At 48.8% G+C, this 24,051-nt stretch overlaps 1 protein-coding gene across 1 annotated transcript in view; it reads right to left on the bottom strand.

Moving 5' to 3' along the window:
• Positions 1-7,375, bottom strand: part of Tbc1d8 (TBC1 domain family member 8) — a 96,997-nt gene extending 89,622 nt beyond the window's left edge. Inside the window, exon 1 of the mRNA XM_048352406.1 lies at positions 7,059-7,375. Coding sequence (XP_048208363.1) covers positions 7,059-7,185 — 127 coding nt within the window. The 5' untranslated portion in view covers positions 7,186-7,375. The remainder of the gene's footprint in view (positions 1-7,058) is intronic.
• Positions 7,376-24,051: the final 16,676 nt, after the last annotated feature.

Consider the following 24,051-nt stretch of genomic DNA (forward strand, 5'->3'; position numbering starts at 1 on the left):
CCAAGCTGGTTTTGAACTGAGATCCTCAGATCTCAACCTCCTGAGTAGCCAGGATTATGGGCCTGAGCCCACCAGCACCTGGCATATTCTATATTTTTGGTAGAAGGTGTTGGGTACATAGTCTTATTAATTCCACGATTTCTACTTTACATTAGAGAGAGAGGGAGAGAGAGAGAGATGCTTATGTACATGGAAGATTACATATTAAAAAAGAACCACAATACGCAGTACCCTTCATAAGGAGCTCTTATTAAAGAAGCTGTTTATTTTGTTGTGGATTTTTCTTTTCTTTTTTTTTTCAAAGCAGAAAGCAGGCAACAGAAAAATAATAAAATAAAAAAAAATCAGTGGAACAATAGACCCCCAAGTGTTCAAGAACACAAATGACTGGAATTTGTGGAGCTGTGATAATTGGCTGCTGGTGCCCTTAGGAATTATTCTGGCTGTGATGAAATCATTTGCATAAAGGTTACCAGTGGGCAGGTCTAACAGCTGGTACAGGCCAGCACACCACCACCAGCCCCACAGAAACAAAGCTCTGTTATTTATTCCTGGGCTCTGCACAGTTTCTATTTCCAGGCTGATGCAAAACGCTTTTCAACTCACAACTTTTCCATCAGTTGGTTCTCCTTGGGCAGCCAGGCATTCCATACATGTTTGTCAAGAATGCTCCAGGTCGGGCTGGGGATATGGCCTAGTGGCAAGAGTGCCTGCCTCATATACATGAGGCCCTGGGTTCGATTCCCCAGCACCACATATACAGAAAATGGCCAGAGGTGGTGCTGTGGCTCAAGTGGCAGAGTGCTAGCCTTGAGCAAAACGAAGCCAGGGACAGTGCTCAGGTCCTGAGTCCAAGGCCCAGGACTGGAAAAAAAAAAAAAAAGAATGCTCCAGGCTGAGCACTGTCACTCAAGCCTGTAATCCGGGCTACTTGGGAGGCACCGATGGAAGATGGTGGTTCAAGACCAGTCTGGACATAAAAGTCCACGAGACTCCATCTCAATGGCTGGGCACGGGGGCGTGTGCCTGTCACCTCCAGCCACACAGGGAGGCACAAGCAGAAGGATCACAGCTCAGGCCTGCGTGGGAATAAAATGAGATTCTACTTAGCAGGCTCAAGGCCCTTTGCTCGGAACCACCACAGAGGAGGAGAGCGGTCTAGTCACAAGAGCCATCCCAACACCGGGGCACCGCAAAGAGGGACAAAGATCTGGGGCTCCCTCCCTCCTGTACCCCATGCACTGGTTCCTTTTAGGCAGATCAAGCCACCAAGAGCTGAGGGAGGACAAAGGAAGGCGTGTTCCCGGGAGGAAAATGGACACGGGGGTAGGGGCAGCAATTCAGACAAAACAAAAGACAGGGTGGTCTCCCCTAAGGGTAACGCAGATTCCACTCCCCAGAGTCAAAGTCAGGCTGAGCTGCAGGGTGACCGAAGCTGAGCAGCTGGGCACGGGACGGGGCGGAGGGCACGGCCAGGACAGCTGCCGAAAGGCCGGGGGAGCACGGGGCCCGGCACATGCCATCTGCCTGTGCTTAAGAAGGGGAAGCAGGGGAAGCCATGCGGGACTCCTTCCAGGGCGGCTCACGCGACCCCGAGGAGTCATCAGAGGATGCTCACAGCTACTTTTTAGCACTCGAGGACAGTTTAAAAAGCAAAGCCCGGGGGACAGTCTGTGCAGGGAACATCATCAGATGTACTACTTTCACTTTGCATAAATCCTCCTTTCACCAATGGTTCGGGGGGGGGGGGGGGGGGGAGGAGCAAGACTGCAACATCCTTACCGCCATCGTCGTTAGGAAACGAAGGCTTGGAAAGGCACCAAGCCCTCCATCACGCGCAGGGCTTCCAGTTGCCGGGAGTCTGACAGGGCCACCCGTCCCTCACTCCACCTTGAGCTCATCAGGAGTTCTGAAACAGGCGCCCATCTATGCCTTACACCTGGAACCCTTGCTACTCAGGAGGCGGACACACAGAGGCTCATGGCTCAAAGCCAACTTGGGCAAAAAAAGACCAACAGACCCCATCTCCAATTAGCCAGCAAAAAGCCAAATCGGAGGCACGGCTCACATGGTAAAACACCAGCCATGTGCAAGAAAGCTATGTATGAGCCCCAAACCCTGAGTTTGAGCCTTGGTATACACACATACACAACACACACACACACACACACACACACACACACACACACAATATCCTGGAGTGACGCAAATTGCCTCCTTTGATTGTCTGATTACAAACGTAGGGCCCTAGGAGGACTCTCATTAAACAAAATTCTTGGAACGGTCCAAGCTTTCACTAACTAAAAGGCTTATCAGTTCTTGAAGTGTTATTAGTTATTTATCAAAGTGTAATTCTTCACTGATGTACCTCCAATCAAACTAGCCTGCTTTTTTTTTTTTTTTGCCAGTCCTGGGGCTTGAACTCAGAGCCTGAGCACTGTCCCTGGCTTCTTTTTGCGCCACAGCGCCACTTCTGGCCTTCTCTATATATGTGGTGCTGAGGAATCGAACCCAGGGCTTCATGTATGCAAGGCAAGCACTTTACCACAAAGCCACATTCCCAGCCCTATCCTGCTTCTTCGTGGTTTCTTTTCTGTTGTGCTTTAGGAAGACCACAGCATGTAAGATTCTGGGGCCAACATCTGGAACATTTACCGAATGCAGCAAGCTGCGTGGTAGAGCTAGACTTGCCTGGATGATGGAAACAAAACCTATCAACAAATTCAACAACCTGAGCCAGACTCTAGCCAACACCCAACACACCAGCCAAAAGAGGCAACACCAAATTAGGTGTCACCAGGTTCCATCTTCAGACAGAGTCACTCTGAGTGAGCCTGATGACACCACACCCAATCCCTCAATTTTCCATCCCTGTTCCAAAGGCAATGGAGGCTTCGCTATTAGACTGGAGGTGCAAGCACACACTAGATGGGTGAAGAAACACCAAGGTGAAGTTCTCTCTGTGGTCATTGAAGGCCTCTACCCACATCTTGCAAAAATGCCTGGCCGTTAACCATTGGGCAATCCTTAGCCCAAACTTGCTTTGAAATATCGAATCTTTTTCATTACCCTTAGGAAATACTACACTGCCTTTGGTTCTCATTAGCATTCATTAGCTCTACAAGAGGGGATTTCACCGTGACATTTCCACGAATGGATACTACCTATTCCCATCCACTTCAGCCACCATTTTCTACTTTGTGCCTTTTTCTCAAGACAGTTTCAACAGGTTTCAGTGTTCCCTTTTGACACATGCCCACAAACTATTTCCACCAGCTTCATCCTCTTTCACCTTTCTTAGCACCTCCCCCCTCGAGAGCCTGTTTCTCTTCCCCCCTCTTCAACCCATCAACAGCTTTCACTGATAACCATTACACCGTTTTCATATATACTTACAGTGTGTCTCAAAATTATTCATCCTATTCCCTTTCCCCTAACCCTTCTCCTCGTAAGCAGCCTCACAGATGTTCTCATGTTCTATGAGTGTGTGCATAAATATGTACACAGCTATATATGTACATATGTATATTCATGAATATGTATGTCTATCTTCCACATGAATGAAAATGATATCTTTTGAGCTTGTCTTGTCCGGATCAGTATAATGTCCTTGCATCCATTTTCCTGCAAATGACAGGATGTTTTGTTTTAGCTGTGATGTATTCCAGATATGAATATATGCATACACATATACATATGTGTATATGTACGTATACACATATATATATATATATATATTCTTCATCTGTTCTTTGGTTCCTCAGCTGATTCCATCATTTGGATGTTGGGAAGAGAGCTTTAATAAACACATATGTCTTACTTGTATATTGATTTGCACGCCTTCAGACATGCCCATTAGTGGCATGGTCTTGAATACTGAGGAAATACTACGCTTTCTCATTGATAAATGCCTATCTCTTATGTCCTCTACTACAATGCAAACTCATTTACCCATTCACTTGCAGATGCGCTCATGGTAAGTTTTTTTTTTTTTAATGTTACTTTGCTCTTCTCTTTTCAAATCTATTGAGTGTCAAACACAAGTAAGTTCTCCGTGTACGTCATGTTTTGTTCGTTTGGGGTGTTGTTTTGTGTGGCAGTACTCAGGGCCTGAGTCTCTCAGCACTTTTGCTCAAGGCTGGCACTCCACCACTTGAGCCACAGCTCTACTTCCAGCTTTTTGGTGGTTAATTGGAGAAAAGAGTTTCACAGACTGTCCTGCTGACTTCAAACCTCAATCCTTAGATCTCAGCCTCCTGAGTAGCTAGGATTCCAGGCAGGAGTAACATTCTCACAGCCAGCCTCTTTGAGAATGAATTGCAAAATTATACAGGATTGTGCATAGTGCAACACTGAAAAGCAACATCCTTTAGAGGGGTCCACATGAGCATTGATGATTGGTCTTCAGAGTTACATTGATTCACTGGCTTTAAATGGGGGGGGGGGGTATCCTTTCTGTCCAGTGCCCGCCATATGCTGTCTTCTCCCACTCAGTTCCCCCACAGTTGACAGAACTTTCCTGAGAAAGATTCCCAGGGGCTGGATGGAGACTGTACCCAAGAGGGCACTGTATCACTTTACTTCCTTCCCAGAGTAGAGAAGTTTCATCATCAGAGCTGCGGAAACTTCTCAAGATCCTGAGCCGACTGCTCCAACCTGACAAAGGGGTGGCAGCCGCCAGAACTGCTCTGAGACAGAATGTCACTTTCCAGCCAATACAAGAGAGATCTCAGGAAGCGCTCGGGGCAAGCCACCTGAGCAGTCCGTGCCCAGCCTTTGCGCAAGAGTTCCAGGAAAGAGATGAGAGTGGGCGGAGGAGCAGCCTCCCGAGTAGCTGGTGGTACAGGTATCGGCCACGGATGTCCAGCCCGTTCAAGCAATCCAAGCTTTAAATGCTAAAAATCTGCCAAGTTAGATTTGTGCATTTTTTCAAAAGTCACCAAGACAGAACTGTGTGCAGTGTCCCATCTCGTCCGGACTTAGGATATTCCTAAGTGAATTCCTCCTCCACAGCCGTACGGCCAAGTCCAGGTTGCTCAACTGGCAGAGCCAAGCCAGCTAAGTGCTCAAAGGTCAAGTGCAGCTAGATGTCACCTTTGCACAATCAACAAGAGGTTGTGGGTCTCGAAGAGATAAAGTATCCTTTGTATGGGCTTTCCCCCTTCGAGCCTTTAGAAAACTTATAAGCCAGGTGTGGAGGTGAAGTCCTGCAATCCCAGAACTTGGGTGGGTAAGGCAGGAGCGTGAGAGTGGGAGGGTTACTTAGTGAGACCCAATCTAAAAAAGAAGAGAGCATGTAATCCAGCTACTTAGGAGACCAAGATCTGAGAACTTCAGTTTGAAGCTAGCTTAGGCAGGCAAGTCCCTGCTACTCTTATCTCCAATAAACCAGCAAAATGCCAGGTTCAAGGAGTAGTGTGCCTGCAGCTTTTAGTGAAAAAACTAAGGGATATCACCTAGGCGGGAGAGAGGAGAGACAGAGAAAATTCTGCATATTCACAATAAATTCAAACCAAAACAAGACCAAAGCCCCAGGCATTACACGAGACCTGCTTGTTTGTGGAACGCCACCCACATTTGGTTCATCACAGATAGATTCTGCACACCTGAGTCAGAAACTCACAGGAAGGGAGCTGAAGCTTAAGCAGGCCCCACTGGGCCCTGCTGGAAGGTTCATCCGATTCTCACTCACCTGCCCTTCTGGTTCTTTCTAATGCGGCACCCAGAACATCCCACACAAATACCCATGTGCGGCAAACTAAGTGACGAACGGAAGCATTTTGCAGAGCGAACTGAGCTCATGCTTCCCACTTCTCAAGTCTCGAAGCCCAGTGGCTCAGCCTCTGCTAAAGAAGGTCTTATAGACTAGATAGCTTACTTAATGTAAAGATACACCCTAAAACCCTCTGTTCCACACGGTAGGTTAAGGAGCTCCATCTCCCTAGAGTCAGGCACAGGGCAGGCATCACCGTCCTGCTCAGAGGCCCGGGAAGTTCCCATGGCCTCCTACACCAAGTCCACCCTCAAAAGTCCACCTGTCACCCCAGTGGCCGCTAGAAGTCCCCTTCCTCTCACAGATCCAGCCACCCACTTCCTCCGAAGCTGGAGCACAGCAGCTACTCCCTTGCACTGGATTCCACCTGGTCACCACATAGGGACTGGTTTCTCTACCAGACCCCGCTTCTCGGACTGCCCTAAGGGTAAAGAAGTCATCCGCAATGAACCTGGAGACCTAATCGCAGTCCTCTGGCTCCTCCAGCCCCACTCGGTATCCACAGGAGGGACGCGCCAGGAACGTGGACTTTCCCTCTCATGCACACACCCCAGACGGACACAAGGGAATTTTCCACCATTAATTTGTGTAAACAGGTGGTCTAGCTAAAAAGGTAAACTGGCCTTAATTAATATTTTTTTTAAAAAAAAAAACCTGCGGACCCTAACTTTTAGGAAAATCTGCCTTGATTTTTTTTTTTAAATTAACTTCACAAGTACTGTTGTTGCTTTCCCTTTCTTCAAGAAGGCATTGAAAGGAGGGAAAGAACCCGACAAGCTCAGTTTTGTTTTGTGTGGGGATGTAGGGGGGGGGGGCTGTACTGCCTCAGTTTCCCCCTCAGGGAAATAAGCCCACCAGCTGGAGCGTCGTGGATCGCCTGGGCACGGCTGAGGTCCCTGGCGGCGACACCACCTGGCACCGCAGCGGGTGTCCGGAGGGTCCAGCCGGGGCCTGGGCCGGGCGCACCCCCCCATGGCCCGGGGGACGACGACTCCCGATCCCCGCCGCCCTGGGCCACGCTCCGAGCGGCCGGCCTTCCCCCTTCCGTTCCCTGGCCGGGCCTGGCCCCCGGGAGCTCACCGGGCCAGGTGCCCCCTCCCGCGCACCCTGGACGGGAGCCGGCCAGGCAAATGCAGGAGAAAGGAAAACAAGCCCCAGGCTGCCCGCCGGGCCCCGGTGGCCCGGCCGCTCCCGGTGGGCGATCTCCACCTGCGCCGCGGGCCCGGCGGGCGGCGAGGCCCCGCGCGCGCGCGCCCCCGCCCGCCCGCCCCGGCGCGCCCCTTACCGGTGAGGCGCCCCCCGCCTTCGCCGTGGCCGCGGCGCCGCTGCAGGATGAAGTAGCAGCTGCTCTTCTGGGTCACCCAGAGCTTCAGCGCGTTCTTCAGCAGCACCTCCTCGGGCTTGAGCCACATCGCGGCGACCCGGCCGCGCCCGCGCCCGCCCGCGGGCCACGGTTCACATCGCCCCGGCCGCCGGCCGCACCGGGCCCCGAGACCGCCCGCCCGCCCGCCCGCCCGGCCACAGGGGGACGGCGGCCACGGCTGCGCGCGGGAACCGCAGTCCGCTCCGCGCCCGGCGCTCGCAGTGTGCGGGGAGCGCGGCGGCCGCCGCTCGTCCCCCTCTCCCCGGGAGGCCCCGCCCCCGGGCCCTGACGCCCCGCCCCGAGGGCCCCCTCGCTCCCCGGGCGGCCCCGCCTCCCGCCCCTCGCTCCCGGGCGGCCCTACCCCGGGCCTCGCGCACGGCCCCGCCCCCCGCGCACGGCCCCGCCCCCCCGCCCGCGCTCGCAGCGCGCGGCCCCGCCCCCCAGCGGGAGCCACGCCCCCCTCGGGCCCCGCCCCGGGCCGCTCCGGCCCGGCCAGCTCCCCCGAGGCGCCTCCCGGGTTTCCGCGCCCCAGCGGCTGGAGCGCTCAGTTCCGGAGTGGAGGGAGGAGGAAGTCCGAGCGGGCTGCCAGGTCCTCTCCACCCGCCCCCCCCCTGCCACGCACCCCCGCCCCCGTGGAAGGGCGCTCCGGGGAGGGCGGGTAGGAGGGGGCGGGATTGTCGCCGAGCTCCTCCTCCGATCCAAGCGATGGAGTGGGGGGGGCACCTAGGGGAGAAGACGCGTGCAAGTTGCCCATCCCTGAGCGTTTACCTCGGGGGGAAGACAATGCAAGTGGGTTTGGATTTATAAATAACAGCAAAAATTATACACATAACCCCCAAAAAAATTAAAGTTATGTCTGATTTCTAACGCAACGCTTTTCAAAATTTTCTAATTGACATAATTTTATGAGCGATGCGATATTTCAGTACGAGTATACGATGGACGGAGATCCTAGGAGACTACCTACATAGACATTCCTACAAACGTGTGGGGTTTTTTGGGACTGGGGCTTGGACTCAAGGCCTGAGCACTGTCCCTGGCTTCTTTTTGCTCAAGGCTGGCACTCTACCACTTGAGCCACAGCGCAACTTCTGGCTTTTTCTATATATGTGGTGCTGAGGAATCGAACCCAGGGCTTCATGTATAGGAGTCGAGCACTCTACCACGAGGCCATATTCCCAGCCCCACCAAGGCTGGCCTTCTACCACTTGAGCCACAGCTCTCTTCCCAGCTTTTTGATGGTTAATTGAAGGTAAGAGTTTCAGGGACTTTTCTGCTTGGGCTTGCTTGGAACTGTGATTCTCAGATCTCAGCCATCTCAGTAGCTAGGATTACAGACATGAACCTTGGACTACGGGGCTCCTCATCTTTTACAGCACACTTCTGTTGCTTCCGCAGGGATCCAACTAAGCTGTGGAAGCAGAGATTTGGTGGAAACTTGAGACAAATGGCCACACTGAACACTGTAGGTCCCTCAGGCCATTCTTGGAGGTCTCCTCAGAAATAAGACTCCGGCTGGGATGTAGCTCAGTGGCAAAGTGCTTGCCTAGCAAGCGCAATGTCCTGGGTTGGATCCCCAGTGCCAAAGAAGAAAAGACAAAAAAAGCTAGAAAAAAAAAGTGTGGGGAGGTGGTAAGTAATGAAAAGCCACAGGCATCTGGAGATAGGACTTGGAAGTTAATATACTTCCTCAAGATGGTGTAGGAATGGATAAGTAGTAGCTGTCCTGGAACAGCCTGGGGGTGTGGGGGGGGGGGGGGCAAGCATTCTCCGCAGGCAGTTAAATCCAATACCCTAACCAGAGAAGGTACATCTAGACATCCCTCGGGGCTGGACACAGGGACAAACTGTAACTGCTAACTAGAACAGAACTGAACAGTAGAAGTAAATAATCCGGCACAGGATAACTGTGACGGAAGACCAGAATCTGTGGGGGAGAGGGGGTGAGAAACCAGACACAGGGGAGCTGATGGTCCCGGACTGGCCACCGTCAACAAATGCCTGATGAACTCAAGAAGGAAGTCCGCTGTGATCAAGGACATTGGGTATACCGGGGCATAGCAGGCAGACACAGCACGAACATAGTCCTTTCAGAAGCAAAGTACTGCCAGGCTTTGCAGAGATGATGGGGAGATGGACCCACCCTAAAGAGCTCACAAGTAGGCAAACAGATGCAGAAGGGTCACACTGGACGTGCGTACAGGTCCTAGTGACAGTGTGCAGAATTAAGAGTCACTTCCCAGGAAAGGGACTGAGAAAGCCCTGCAGAACAGCTTAGGCTAGCCTTTGTCTTATAACATAAATATGGGTTTGAGTAGGGTAAGGGATATCTGCTAAGGCAGCCACCTTATAACACTGTGGTTTAAATGGAATCCCACAATGTCTGCTAGTTGGCTACATGAACTTGACCTTGAGCTAAACAGGAACCTCAGTTTACCCAACTAGACTTGGGATAACCCTAGTTACCTCTCTCTGAAGCTATCCAGGGCATTATACATTTAAACACTTGGAATACACAGTGCTACAATGTGAATGGGCCTCCCAAAGCTCGTGTTTTGCAGAATTAATTTCCAATGCAAAAGTGTGAGGTGAGGCTTCATGACATCATAGGAATGAGTTAGCTATCACAGAGATTTATTGCAAAACCAAGCCTGGCCCTCTCTTGCTCTCATTTCCTTTTAACCAGAGCAGACACCCCTGGAGACCCCCTCATTGGATGTCTCCATTCTGCTTTTGGATGTTCCAACCTATAGAACCATGCGCCAAAAATAAGCAAATAATTTTCTAAGTCTATGGTATTCTGTTACAGCAACAGAACACAGAGTAAGGCATACCTTAAGCACTCCATGAACATCAGTTATTATTAGTGTTCAAAAGCTTCTAATACTATCTACATAACACGCATCCATATCTTGAACATTTAAGCTCTGGCCTGCCATATGTTAACTATGAGAGCAGCCAGGAGAAAAGGGGTTTATGAAGTCATTGTGAGAGTCAAGAAGGGTAGTGTGGGGTAACTCATCATAGTATGTCTTCCTAACCTGGAGGCTCCTGTCCTGCCTCCCCTTACCCAAGTGACACGGAAATGGATAGAAGGCAAGGGAGTTGGGAGTATGCCCTTTGCAGAGATCTACCTTCCAGGCACGGAGCAAGGAGAAGTAGGAGAAAGACCCAAAAGAACGACTGGAGAATAAACTCAGGTGCTCACAACTTCCTCCTGTCCTTCACTGCTGGGAAACCAAAACCCTTTGTTAGTGACTTATTAGTTGAATTGTGTTCCTCAAGATTCATATGTGGGCAAGCACCCATAATCCTAACTACTCAGGAGGCTGAGATCAGCTTTGAAGCCAGGCGGGACAGGAAAGTCCATGAGACTAGTATGTCCAATTAGCCAGCAAGAGCCTGAAATGGAGCTGTTGCTAAGGTAGTAGAGCGCTGGTCTTGAGTGGACAAAGCCAAGTGAGAGCATGACGCCCCGAGTTCAAGCCTTAGTAAAAAAAAGTAAGTCCATATGTTGAAGTTCTAACCCTCCAGTTCCTCAGAATGTGACTTTATTTGAAAAGGAGTTCCTGCAGATATGACTGGTTACGATGATGTTAGTAAAGGTGAGTCTTACACCAGTAGAGGTGGGGTCCTGATTTTTAAAGTGAGGGGGGTGGGGATTTTGAGCAGACGGACAGCAAGAAGACCATATGGAGTCTGCCACAATTTAAAGAGCAGCTGGAAGCTAGGAAGGAGCCGTAGCACCTTGAACCAACCCTGCAGATACCTGATCGCAGAGTTCCAGTCTCCAGGACTGTGAGAGAATAAATTCCTGCTGTTTAAACCACCTGTGGGGCTTGGTTGTGGCCATCCTAGCAAATGAATTTGCTCCTCGAATCCTACCCATAGCGGTTTAGTCACAAGTCTCTCTAACCACTGTTTCCTACCAGGATGCCAGCAATTCCAGGACTGACTGGGCAATAGAGCTCCCCGGTATGGAATCTGGCTGGGGAATCCCCACATCTGCTCTGGAATAGGGAACAAAAGGCGGTGCTCAGAAATCTGTGAGGTCCCACAGCAGCAGGACTGCTCAGATCGGTGTTTGGTGTGAGGGGCGGATGGAGGAGGACGAGGCTTTGGGGGCTCCTGCGGCTGGTAACTGTGATTGCTATGGCAACAGTGATAATTACAAAGACTGAACAGTGAGACGGCTGCTTGACTGCCCTGCAGAGTTAAGGAAAGGTAAGCAAGAAGCATCCAATGCCCACCTCAAGGTACACAAGTTGTGAAATTCAAAGAGTCCCTCATCTGCATAGCCAGTGGACCAAGTTCTTCTTCAGATCCTAACTGTAACTGTGCGGGTTACTGTACTGTAAAGGTTAAGTGCTCCGACTAGGTAAATTCTCTTGATGGGGAAGGAGCGGGACCAGAACTGCCTTGTGAGATGAATTCCCAACCCCCAAGCCTCCCTGACCTTGGAAGACACCCTTGCCCCGTGCAGGACTTCACGGGAGCTGGGTGCTGGGAGCTCACGACTGTCACCCTAGCTACTCAGAAGGCTGATAGCTGAGGAGCGCAGGTCAGTAGCCCGGGCAGGAAAGTGTGTGAGACTCTTCTTTCCAGTTAACCACCCAAAAAGCCAGGAGTGGAGCTGTGCATCAAATGGTAGAGCACCTTGAGTGAAAGTGTTAAGGGATAACACCCAGGCTTTGAGTTCAAGATCCAGTATCGGTGCGCACGCGCGCACACACACACACACACACACACACACACACACACACCCCTCTTCTCAAGAATAGGAGGGAGATGCACATACAAGGCTATCCCTGTGGCTACTGCTTCTATTCAGTTGTGCTCTGGGGGAGAACATGGGTCCCTGTCCCGGAGGCCCCGCCAGAACCACTCTGAATATCATTTCCCCCTCCTTGCCCTTCTTCTCTTCACACATGCAGAGGAGAAAAATAAGAAAGAGAACCAGATGGGCTGGGGATGTGGCCTAGTGGCAAGAATGTTCGCCCCGTATACATGAAGCCCCGGGTTCGATTCCTCAGCACCACATATGTAGAAAAGGCCAGAGAAGTGGCGCTGTGGCTCAAGTGGTAGAGTGCTAGCCCTGAGTAAAACAAAGCTAGGGACAGTGCTCAGGCCCTGAGTTCAAGGCCCAGGACGGGCAAAAAAAAAAAATAAAATAAAATAAAATGAAATGGAGGGCTGGGGATATGGCCTAGTGGCAAGAGTGCCTGCCTCGGATACACGAGGCCCTAGGTTCGATTCCCCAGCACCACATATACAGAAAACCGCCAGAACCGCCAGAACATATACAGAACCGCGGTGCTGTGGCTCAAGCGGCAGAGTGCTAGCCTTGAGCGAGAAGAAGCCAGGGACAGTGCTCAGGCCCTGAGTCCAAGGCCCAGGACTGGCAAAAAAAAAAAAATAAAATAAAATAAAAAAATAAAATAAAATAAAATGACATGGTAGGCCAGACACTGGGGGAATCACACCTATAGTAATCCTGACTATTCAGGAGGCTGAGCCCCAGGTGGTCAGGAGCCAAAGCCAGCCTGGACAGAAAAGACCAAAGACACCATCTTTAAAAAGTACAGCAAAAGGCCAGGCTAGAGGCATGGTAGAGCGCCAGCTTGAGGCCCTGAGTGCAAATCTTGGTGCCAGACAGAAAAAAATAGAAGGCATACTGATAGCCCAAAGGTAACTTTTGGTCACTCCAACCAACCTGAGTTCCAGCCTGGACAATGGGCCTTACTAGGCCTTGCCTTCTTTTCTCTGACGGGACAGGACAATACATGTAACGTCTGTGTAGCTGTTTTAGCCACCAGGCACAATATGCACGTACCTGAGGCATGTACATTTCCTGAGGTTTTGGTGTGGTTTTTTTGTTTTTGGCCCATTTATGCTTACCTATTACCTAACATTCCCCCCCTTCCCCCCGATGAGTAGAGGCCCCAAAGAATCCTCTTTTGTAGATTCACGTTTTGCAGATTCCCCTTCTCCCTAACTGCTACTTATTAATTAGGATTAGGGCGCCTGACACCATTTCTAAGTTCTAGATCAAAACCACCTAGCATACAACATGTCATATCGTAATCTACAGTTTATGTATTATGGTATATTTTAAGGTAGGGGCTAGATGTGGTGGTGCAGGCCTGCAATCCCAGCCTGCACCGGAGTCAGAGACAGGAAGATCATGGTTGGAGAGAGCCCAGGCAAACTTAGCTCCAGACCCTACCCGAAAAAACAAAGCAGAAGGGCTGGACACGAGACTCAAGTGACAAAGCACTTACTTAATCATGAGAATCTGCGTGCTATCTCCAGTAGTGCAAACAAACAAACATAAAATTGAGATAAATTCAGTCCAACCAACAGCCAGTCTCTTCTCTACACCAGTCATTAAACTATCCGTTTCTGTGACCTAGTTAATATCATCATTGAAAGACCTGGTCAGGGCTGATGCTACAGGACGGTCCCTGTATTCAGAAGCCTCAATGATTTAGGACAGCTAATCTGGCCTCTGCTTACATTTCCCTATCTCTACATTTACATGAAAACCATTTATAGTTTACAAGGTCCAGCAAAAGGACAGCTGATGTCCAGCTGCTCAGAAATCTCCTCCCAAAGCCTGCTCAACCCGGGCTGCACGTGAAAAATCCAGAAGCCTGGAGAAGACCAAAAAGAGACGGAAACTTAAGAGGGTAAAAAAAACCTTGAGTTTCCTCTTAGAAATGTTTCCACTGTGCTGTCCCATGCCTATAATCTCAGCTGAGACAGGAGGATCACAAGTTCAAGGTCATCTTGGGCTACACAGCTATACACTGTCTCAAAACAAGCAAACAAAATGTTTGAATAATCACAATTTGTATCCAAAGATTGTGAGCCTGTTATATATTTGCCAGGGGAAATTACATTTTGGAAATGTACGATTGGGCCATGTCCCATCGCCAAGGCTTTCCCTTACCTTATCATCAGGTTTTTGTCTTATTTTTTGTGCCAGTACTGGGGCTTACACTCTAGACCTGGGGCCTGTCCCTTAGCTCTATTTGCTCAAGGCTGGTAGTCTACCACTTGAGCCCAGCCCGACTTTTGGTGTCTTTTTGGTGGTTAATTGGAGATAGGAGTCTCAAGAGGGTGGGTACTGGTGGCTCAGACCTGTAATCCTAGCTACTCAGGAGGCTGAGATCTGAGGATCACAGTTCAAAGCCAGCCAGGGCAGGAACGTCCCTGAGACTATCTCCAATAAACTACCCAGTAAAAGCCAGAAGTGGCACCATGGTTCAATTGATAGAGCACTAGTTTTGAGTGAAAGAAGCTCAGGGACAGCACCCAGGCCAAAAATAAGACAAGTGGGGGAGGTATTCCACAGACTTCCTTGCACTAGCTGATTTCTAACTGTGGTCCTCAGATCTCAGTCTTGAGAGTAGATAGAATTATGAGCCACCAAGGCCTAGCTTGTTTTATATTTATTTATAAAAGACAATAGCCCCCGTGAAATTGTTGGCCCTCCCATTTAGGCCACGATGAAATGAAGCCTAATGACAGAACCTTAAAACGTTCACTAATTAGTACTGATAGGTTGCTGAGCTACAGCTGATACAGAATCTTCGCTGGTGCAAGAGACCGAACCCAAGACATAGGAGGTCAGCACTGTGGTGCTATTCCATACTCCCCCCTCAGCCTTCTGGTGCAATACTGTGGTTCCTAAATTGAAAGAGAATAATTCTAATCCATTCAAAAGCAGTTCAGGGGCCAGGTGGGCACTGGTGGCTCATGCCTGTAATCCTAGCTAACCAGAAGGCTAAGATCTGAGGATCATGGTTCAATGCCATCCTGGGCAGGAAAATCCATGACTCATTTTTTTTTGTCAGTCATGGGGCTTGAACTCAAGGCCTGGGCCCTGTCCCCAAGCTCTTTTGCTCAAGGCTAGTCCTCTACCATTTTGTGCCACCGTGCCACTTCAGTTTTCTGGTTGACTTTCCTGTCCAGGCTTGCTTTGAACTGCTATCCTCAGATCTTAGCCTTTGGAGTAGCTAGGATTACAGGCATGAGCCACCAGTACTGAGCCCGAGAGACTCTTATCTCCAATTAATCACCAAAAAGACAGAACTGGAGCTGTGGCTTAAATGGTAGAGTACTAGTCTTGAGCAAATAAAGCTAAGGGACAGGGCTGGGAATATGGCCTAGTGGCAAGAGTGCTTGTCTCATATACATGAAGCCCTGGGTTCAATTTCTCAGCACCACATATACAGAAAAGGCCAGAGGTGGCGCTGTGGCTCAAGTGGCAGAGTGCTAGCCTTGAGCAAAAAGAAGCCAGGGACAGTGCTCAGGCCCTGAGTCCAAGCCCCAGTACACACACACACACACACACACACACACACACACACACACCCCTTCATAAACTAGAATCTTCCCACCCTATAAGATAATCTATTCTTTCTTGGAGCCCAGAGTTTGACAACAAATGTTTTCTTTGTGTCTTCAGCAATCACCAGATCAGAAAAGAGTGGAACACTGCTTATTCTGTATGATGTGGCATATTTTTATTTACCAAAATATTTCTGTTTGTTTTGTGTCAGTACTGGGGCTTGAACTCAGAGCCTGGGTACTGTCCCAGGCTAACACTCTACCACTTGAACCACAGCTCAATTTCCAACTTTTGTGGTGCTTTAAACGGAGATAAGAATCTCACAGACTTCCTGCTCAGGCTAACTTCCAACAGAAATCCTGCTCTCTGAGCCTCCTAAGAGCTAGGAATACAGGCATGAGCCACCGGTGCCCAGCACCAAAATATTTGTGTCAGCCAGGCATGGGTAGCTCATGCCTACTATCATAATTACTTAGGATTCTGAGACCTGACGATCCAGCTCGAATCCAGCTTGACAAATATGAGAGAATCTTAATCCAAATTAACTAGCAAAAAGCCAAAAGTGGAGGTATGGCTCAAATGGTATATTACCAGCCTTGAATGAAAAAGCTAAGCCAGAGAGTGAGGCCCTGAATTTAAGCTCCAGTAGCAGCATGTGTGCATATATGCACGCACACACACACACACACACACACACACACACACACACACACACAGAAAGAGGAAGATATTTTGTATTCTCCTTGTCATTTTAAAGTGCCAGACTTTGAAGTCAGGCCCCACTTTACCACATGAACCCCACTTTACCACGTGAACCTGAGATAAGCAGGCCCTGTGAGCAAACCCAGGACAAGCCCATTAGGGCCCAGTCGGTCTAGAACTCTAACCGCTGGGAATGCTTAACTCTAACCACCCCCAGAATGCCTCGAGCCCTGAGCCAATCAGATTTGTACCTGTGTCCTAATCTTGCTTGCTTGAACACCTGATTGTTGTAACTTTGTTCTTTGCCTTTATAAGCCCTGTGTAATCGCAGCTCGGGGCTCCCTCCTAACCTCCGCTGTGTCGGTGGGTAGGACGAGGCCCGAGTTGCAGCTTGCTTGAATAAAGCCTTGCCTTGCTTTTGCATTTCGGAATGTCTGAGTCTTGGTGGCCTTCTTGGTGGCTGTTTCGCGACTTGGCACAATTTCATCACTTTTATGCGTGTGTGTGTGTGTGTGTGTGTGTGCGCACACGCGCGCTGGTCCTGGGGTTTGAACTCAGGACCTGCGTACTGTTGTTTCTGAGTTTCTTTTTTTTTTTTTTTTGCCAGTCCTGGGGCTTGGACTCAGGGCCTGAGCACTGTCCCTGGCTTCTTTTTGCTCAAGGCTAGCACTCTGCCACTTGAGCCACAGCACCACTTCTGGCCGTTTTCTGTATATGTGGTGCTGGGGAATTGAACCCAGGGCCTCTTGCCACTAGGCCATATCCCAAGCCGCTGTTTCTGAGTTTCTATGTCTTATGTTTCTGAGTTTCCATAGAGCTAAAGCTCTACACTTGAACTAAAGCTCCACCTCCAGCGTTCTGGTGACTAATTGGAGATAATAGTCTTATGGACTTACCTTCCCTGGGCTGGGCTGGTTATTAACTGAGATACTCATGTCAACCTTCTGAATAGCAGGCATGAGCCTCTGGCACCCAGAAATGTTTATGGTTTTTAACATTTTTTCTCCTAGGTTTTTTATTTTAAGTATTATTATCATATTATTTCATCTACCCCCCTCATTGCACAAATTGGTGTAAAACTATTCATTATATATGTGGTCTATGCATCTAATGGAATGACTTCACTGAAAATAAGTTCCAAGAAAGTTTATTTCTCGGGCTGAAAATGTAGCCTAGTGGTAGAGTGCTTGCCTAGCATATATGAAGCCCTGGGTTCAATTCCTCAGCACCACATATACAGAAAAATCCAGAAGTGGCGCTGTAGCTCAAGTGGTAGAGTGCTAGCCTTGAGCAAAAGAAAGCCAGGGACAGTGCTCAGGCCCTGAGTTCAAGCCCCAGGACTGGCAAAAAAAGAAAACAAAAGTTTATTTCCTTACATATCACAGAAAATAATATGAAATGAAGAAAGAGATATTTTCTGTGAGTACCTAGAGTTTTATGGTCTAATATGGCAGTCACTAGCCACTTAAATTCCTTCCTTCCTTTTATCCTTCCCTTCTTTCCTTGCTTCCTCCCTCTCTTACTTCCTTCATTCCTCCTCTCCTTCCTCCTTCCCCTTTTCCTTCTTCCTCTCTCCTTCACTCCCTCCCTTCTTTTCTTCCCCTTTCCTTCCTTCTCTGATAAGCAAGACAAATGACCAAAACAACAAACTAGATAATGGAAAAAGAAAACCTAGAAAACAGACAATGCAGGAAGCAGATGATAGCTTTATTTAAAATCAATAATGAAAGCCAGGCATGCTACTGTGCATCTGTTGTCCCAACTATTCCAGGATCTGAGGCAAGAGGAGCTCCGAAGCCTGGGACAGATCAGCTTGGGCAGCAAAACAAAAGCCCATCTCCAAACAAAACAAATGTACAACACAAGTCCTTAGGGTTCTAAGAGTTAAATATGTCACCAGAATATTAGATCAGAAAACTATTTTTAAAAACAGGAACAAGAGAGTGTGAATTTTTTTTCATTGCAAAATTTAAAAACTTAAATAGAAGGGCTAAAGGGTGAGGCTGAGAACAACTTCCCAGGAGATAGGAACTAAGCAAAGATTAGAAAAAGCAAAGATACAGGAGGTGAAAAAGGGAGAAAAGTGATATCTAAATGGGTAGATGAGGGCAAATTAGTTTGTAAAGAAAGAAGAAACAAAAGGAAGACAAGAAAATTATTTGCAATGCAAAACAAATAAAAAAAATGAGATATTTTTCCAGAACTGTGGAATTGAGGCCCACTTGCAATGAAAAAATAACTTTAAGGACTCAATTTGTACTGTATCACCTCATATGAGTGAAGATACCCACGTCACAGCACATCATCAGGCTATTTCAGTTCTCAGAGAGAGGAACAGAATCACAAAGGAAAGACTAGGAATGAAATCAACAATTCTCTCGTGTGTGTGTGTGTGTGTGTGTGTGTGTGTGTGTGTGTGTGTGTGTGTTGTGTATTGATCCTGGGGCTTAAACTCAGCCTCGGCACTGCCCCTTTGCTTTCTTTTTTTTTTTTTTTGCCAGTCCTGGGGCTTGGACTCAGGGCCTGAGCACTGTCCCTGGCTTCTTTTTGTTCAAGGCTAGCACTCTGCCACTTGAGTCACAGCGCCACTTCTGGCCATTTTCTGAATATGTGGTGCTGGGGAATTGAACCCAGGGCCTCATGTATATGGGGCAAGCACTCTACCACTAGGCCATATTCCCAGCCCCGCCCTCTGCTTTTTTGCTCAGAGCTAAGGCTCTATCACTTGAACCACACTTTTGCTTCTGTCTTTTTGGTGGCTAATTGGAGATGAGAATCCCAGAGCATCTCCTGCTCCAGTTAGCTTCAAACTGTGATCCTCAGATCTCAGCCTTGTGAGTAGCCAGAATTACAGCTGTGAGCAACCGGCACCTGGCAACATTATCCTTCTTGAGAAAATACTGAGACCAGAAGGCAGCAGAGTAAAACCTCCAAAAGTCAGAAGGAGAGTAATTTTTAAACAAGAAATTCTATACCCAGCCAAACTATTAGCCAAGAATGGGTTAGAATAAACGTGCCAAACATAAGTTCTCAGGACATACTAGAATAGGTGGGATCTTCTGAGCTCAGTCCAGGCCAGCCTGCACAACATAGCCAGATGTCATCACGGAGAGGAAAAAAGGAATAAATTAAGAAAAGGGAACTGTGGGCCAGAAAGTAGGAGAGTCAACAGAGGAAAGAGTCAAGGGGAACTCCCCAATGAGGCAAGTCAGATTCAGCACAGTAGCATGCAAAGGCCCCAGGAGGCTCCAGGGGGCAGGAAGATAAGGGCACTAGCGGAACTCTTAGCCTGGGAAATTATCTGATGGAGATCAATGGAGTTGAGAAGACCTTGGTCACAGAGTTTGAGGGAAAAAAATAACGTGTTGAATACATACATAATTAAACAGGCTTTTTTTTTTTTTAAATGAGGGATTTGGGGAAGGGGGCAATACCAGGACTTGAACTCGGGGCTCAACACTTAGTCAGCATGTTTGCTCAAGGCCAGTATTCTACCACTGGAGCCACATTTGCAAGCTTGCTTTTGGCCTGTTTACTTTGCAGATGGATTCTCATGGGCTTCTCTGTCTAGGCTGGCTTCAAACTGAGATCCTATGGGTCTTGGCCTCCTGAGTAGCTAGAATTACAGGCACCACCACCACCAGACTAAAATGAACAATATTTGACATCAAGGGCACTAAGTTACATAAGAGGAGAAATGTTATCATAATATACAAGTATGGCTTATCTATGAGCATATGAATTTAAGCACAATAACCTAATCACTGCATATTAGTTTTAACTAAACATTGTAATATAACTATAGTAAAAGAACAAGGGGCTGTGATTTAGGAGAAAAATTAAATCCTCAGGCTGGCACAGCGTATGCTTATTAGCAATTGAAGGGCCTTGGGTTCAATCCCAGAACCACAAAAATAAGATAAAACAGGGATTGGAGGCATGGCTCCGGTAGTAGAACATTAACCCATGAGTGAAAGTATCAGATCATAAGTTTGAATCTTGGACTAAATACATAAATGGTTGATAATAGAAAGCTAATTGAGGACTTGGAAGTAGCTCAGTGGTAAAGCACTTGCCTAGGAAGTGCCAATGCTCTGGGTTCATTCCCTAGTAGCAAAAGAAAAACAGAAACTTTGTAAGAAAGTTAATAGAAGTCGGGGAGGCTGAGATCTGAGGGTCTCAGTGTGAAGCCAGTCCAAGCAGAAACGACTGTGAGACTCTTACCTCCATAAACTACGCAGAGAAAGCCAGAAGTGGCACTGTGAATCCAGTGGTAGATTGCTACAGGGACAGAGCCCAGGCCCGGAACTCAGGCCCCAGGACCTGCAAAAAGAGAAAAGAGCTACTTGATAGTCTCTTAAGAATCAGTAATACAAGCATATTATTTAGAAATTCGATGAAGAAGCCAGATGTAGTGATACATGCCTGTCATCTTAGCTACATGAGAAGTATAAATAGGAAGATCACGGTCCAGGACTGTACAAGGAAAAAAAAATGCAAGCCACTATTGAAAAAATAACTAAAGCAAAAAGGGCTCAGGAGGTGACTGTGTGTAGAGGATGGAGGAGGTGTCTGCTGTTTTTCACCTAAGTTTAACAATGAGCTAGGCATAGTGTTACACACCTGCAATTTCAGTCTGAGCACCTAAGACGACCCAGCCTCAAACACATGAAAGCAAAAAAAAAAAAAAAGCCAGGCTCAATGGTTGACACTTGTAATGCTTCCTACTCTGGAGGGGGAGACTGAGAGGGTCGCAGTTCTGGGGCCAGCCCAGGCAGGACAAGTTGAAGAGATCCCCATCTTAACAGAAGAAGCTGTGCACGGTGGTGTGCACCTGTCTCTTGAGATAGGTGAAAGGGTAAGAAATGATGGTATGTGAGCAGGACAGGTCTGGAACCCTCTCCTGATTCTTCCCATGCCCTCTACCCATCTTCTAGCTGAGGCAGTACCAACTGGAGCCTCTTCAGATGGCAAGGACAGGAGACGCCAGGCCTTCCATGACACTGCCCACTCGACTCCCATGGTGGGGAGCCCTGGACCCCACACAAGAAGCTTTAACTTAGCCCTTGATCACACAGGCCAGTCTTGGCTACCAGCCATGTCAATGCTTAACCTTTGACCCGAGTCAGTGACATTCCATTAGTCACTGACTTCTGTGGCTTATCCTTCTTAGTCTTAACTTAGTCTTAACCTCCTCTGCTTTCTACTTCCCTTGCCGCTAATATTCTAGCCCCTCATCATCTCTTCCCTTCTAGCTGAATGGCAACTTGAACCCCTCAATATGGCAATAAGGCCGCCCTTACCACCCCCCCCCCCCATCCTGCCCCTCACTCCTGTAATCTCATCTCCCAACACAGGCCTCCCATGTCCTGCGTTGAAGCTCCACGGGAGTTGGAACCTAGCACACACCTGCCTCTGTAGGTACACTTGCCTTCCGGCCAACGCCTACTTGTTCTAGGCTTTATGGAAAGCCAAACCTGCTGTCCTGTAACTGAACCATGTGGCTGTCATCGTCTCTCTGTCTCTGCAGACGGGTCTAGGTTCCAGTTACTTCCCACTGTGCATAGCACAATGGCTGCCCAGGCAGGTGTTTGTTTCTTCAGTGAACTGATGGATGAACAAGTTTCCAAGCCCCCAGCCCCCATCTCCCACCTAATGCTACCCTCTGAAATCCAGTTCTCCCTTCCGAAACCTCTCCTTTCGGCTTTGGCCCCTGGCTTTCTCTTTTTTGCCTCACGACCCAAGTTTCTCTTGCCACATCAAGCGCACAAACATTCATTCAAAGGGCAAGTGAGAGACACATCCTGAAAGCTACTGAGCCAAGAAAGTTCCTGTGTGGAGAGGCCCTCTCTTCCCGCTCTGTCCTCATTTCCCGTGGCCCCTGGCACAATCGGAGAGGCGGGCAGAAGGGCAGTCAGAGCTCACACTGGGCGGGAGGCCGGTGGCTCAGTCTAGTAATCCTCACTACTTAGGAGGCTGAGATCTGGGAATCTGGTTCAAAGCCAGCCGGGACCGAAAAGTCCATGAGACTCGGATCTCAGAAAGCCAGAAATGGAGGTGTGGCTCAAGTGGCACAACTCCAACCTTGAGCAAAAACAAGCTAAGGGACAGTGCCCAGGCCCCGAGTTCAAGCCCTAATACTTGCACAAAACAAACAAATCGCAACAACAACAAAAAACAAAAACAAATAATTCATCAAAGGTCTGCCACACGGGGCAAATGGCTGCAGAGGTGGCTGCCTCCCATGTTGTGAAGCCATGGACATGGGGCCTGCCCCCAACCCCCAGCCCCTGCCCCCTGCCCCCAGCCCCCAGCCCCCAGCCCGGTGCTGAGCACGCTGAGCATTATGGGCCAGGGATTTCCTCAGTCGGCCTCAGCCTCTGTGGGCTTAACAGGAGTGTGAGCAAAGGGCACAGAAGGGTGACCGGTTGGCTCTGAGGTGACAGGGAGTGGACTTGAGACCCACTGTGTCCTCATCACCACCACGCGTGAGGCTTTCTGTTCCACACAGTGGGAAGCCCACGAGGCCAGACTTGCCTTTGGGGAAGGACGAGGACAACCTGATTCTGAGCACCTGGGCATCTGCATTCAGGGCGGGGTGGCTTGCAGTGGCTCGGGGGCCCTGGAGAGAAGCACAGGAAGCAAGCCGGTCCTGGGGCTGTGACCACAGGGTTCCGACGCTGCCCTCTCCTCCACGGAGAGCTCTCTCGGCTGAGCTCACAGGCCTTCTTCCGTTTAATAATAGCACGAAGCGTTTATGATGGGAAACTGCCCCTAAGCCGCTCCCCTCCCCCACTCCACATCCGGGGCTTGTGCTCATCAATTGTGAGTCTCTTGACAACCAGGAAAACAAACAAACAAAAAAACAGCTCGGCAAACAAAGCTCACCTTGCGTGAACTCTGTCTTCATGGAGGAGAAATAGGGTAAAATTCAAGGACTATGTTTTAAAAGTATTTGCGCTAGCAAACCATTTAGATACATTATTCAGAATGTCAGGTTCTAGCATTCAGTAGCACAGTAGGGCAACTATCGTTTGCAATAATTTTTTGTGTATTTTATAAAGAACTTTGAGAAGCTCAAAGGCCCCTGATACAAACAACTAGCAAATGTTAGAGATGAAAATACTCATTAACCTACTTAGATATTACATACAGACTTCAAAATATCATCATGTAACCCATATGCATACACAATTGTGTGTCAATTAAAACTTTTTAAATAAATGTGAACACATTACTGCATTTTATTTATTTGCTGTACTAGCGACGAATGCCAGAGCCTGTGCTTGTTAGCAAGCTTTCTGTCACTGGAAAGCCTCCGCCCTGAAAGCATTTGGGTATGCGTGCTGGTGGTGGTGGGGTACACTTGTGTGTGGAGGGGGGTGTGCACCTACACAACACACACACACACACACACACACACACACGTGCATGCTTACTAAAGCCTGAAGTCTGGGCCTGTGACACTTGAGCCACAGCTCCACTTCCAGCTCTTGAGTAGTTAATTTCTTGCCCAGGCTGGCTTCGAACTCAGATCTCAGCCTCTTGAGCAGTTAGGATTACAGGCCTGAGCCACTAGCACCTGACTCTTAAAAGCATTTTCAAAAAGAATACCATTCTTAATTCCTCCATGACTTCTACTTTTTCTCCAGTGAATCGACTCAGATCGAGCCAGTGGCTGTCAGACCCCAGGGAGGGCAGACCTTCCTGCTCACTCCTTGGCTTGTCTGAGTATCTCGAGCTCTTTACCATTCTGAAGCCTCTATTTCTCCCCGGTGGGGAATCTGGGGGGCTTCTGACAGGGGAAGCTGAACTCCAGCCCAGCCGGCCCTGGGAACAGGAGGAGGTTGAGACCCT

The sequence above is a fragment of the Perognathus longimembris genome, chromosome 8, assembly GCF_023159225.1.
Source record: "Perognathus longimembris pacificus isolate PPM17 chromosome 8, ASM2315922v1, whole genome shotgun sequence".
Lineage (NCBI taxonomy): Eukaryota > Metazoa > Chordata > Mammalia > Rodentia > Heteromyidae > Perognathus > Perognathus longimembris.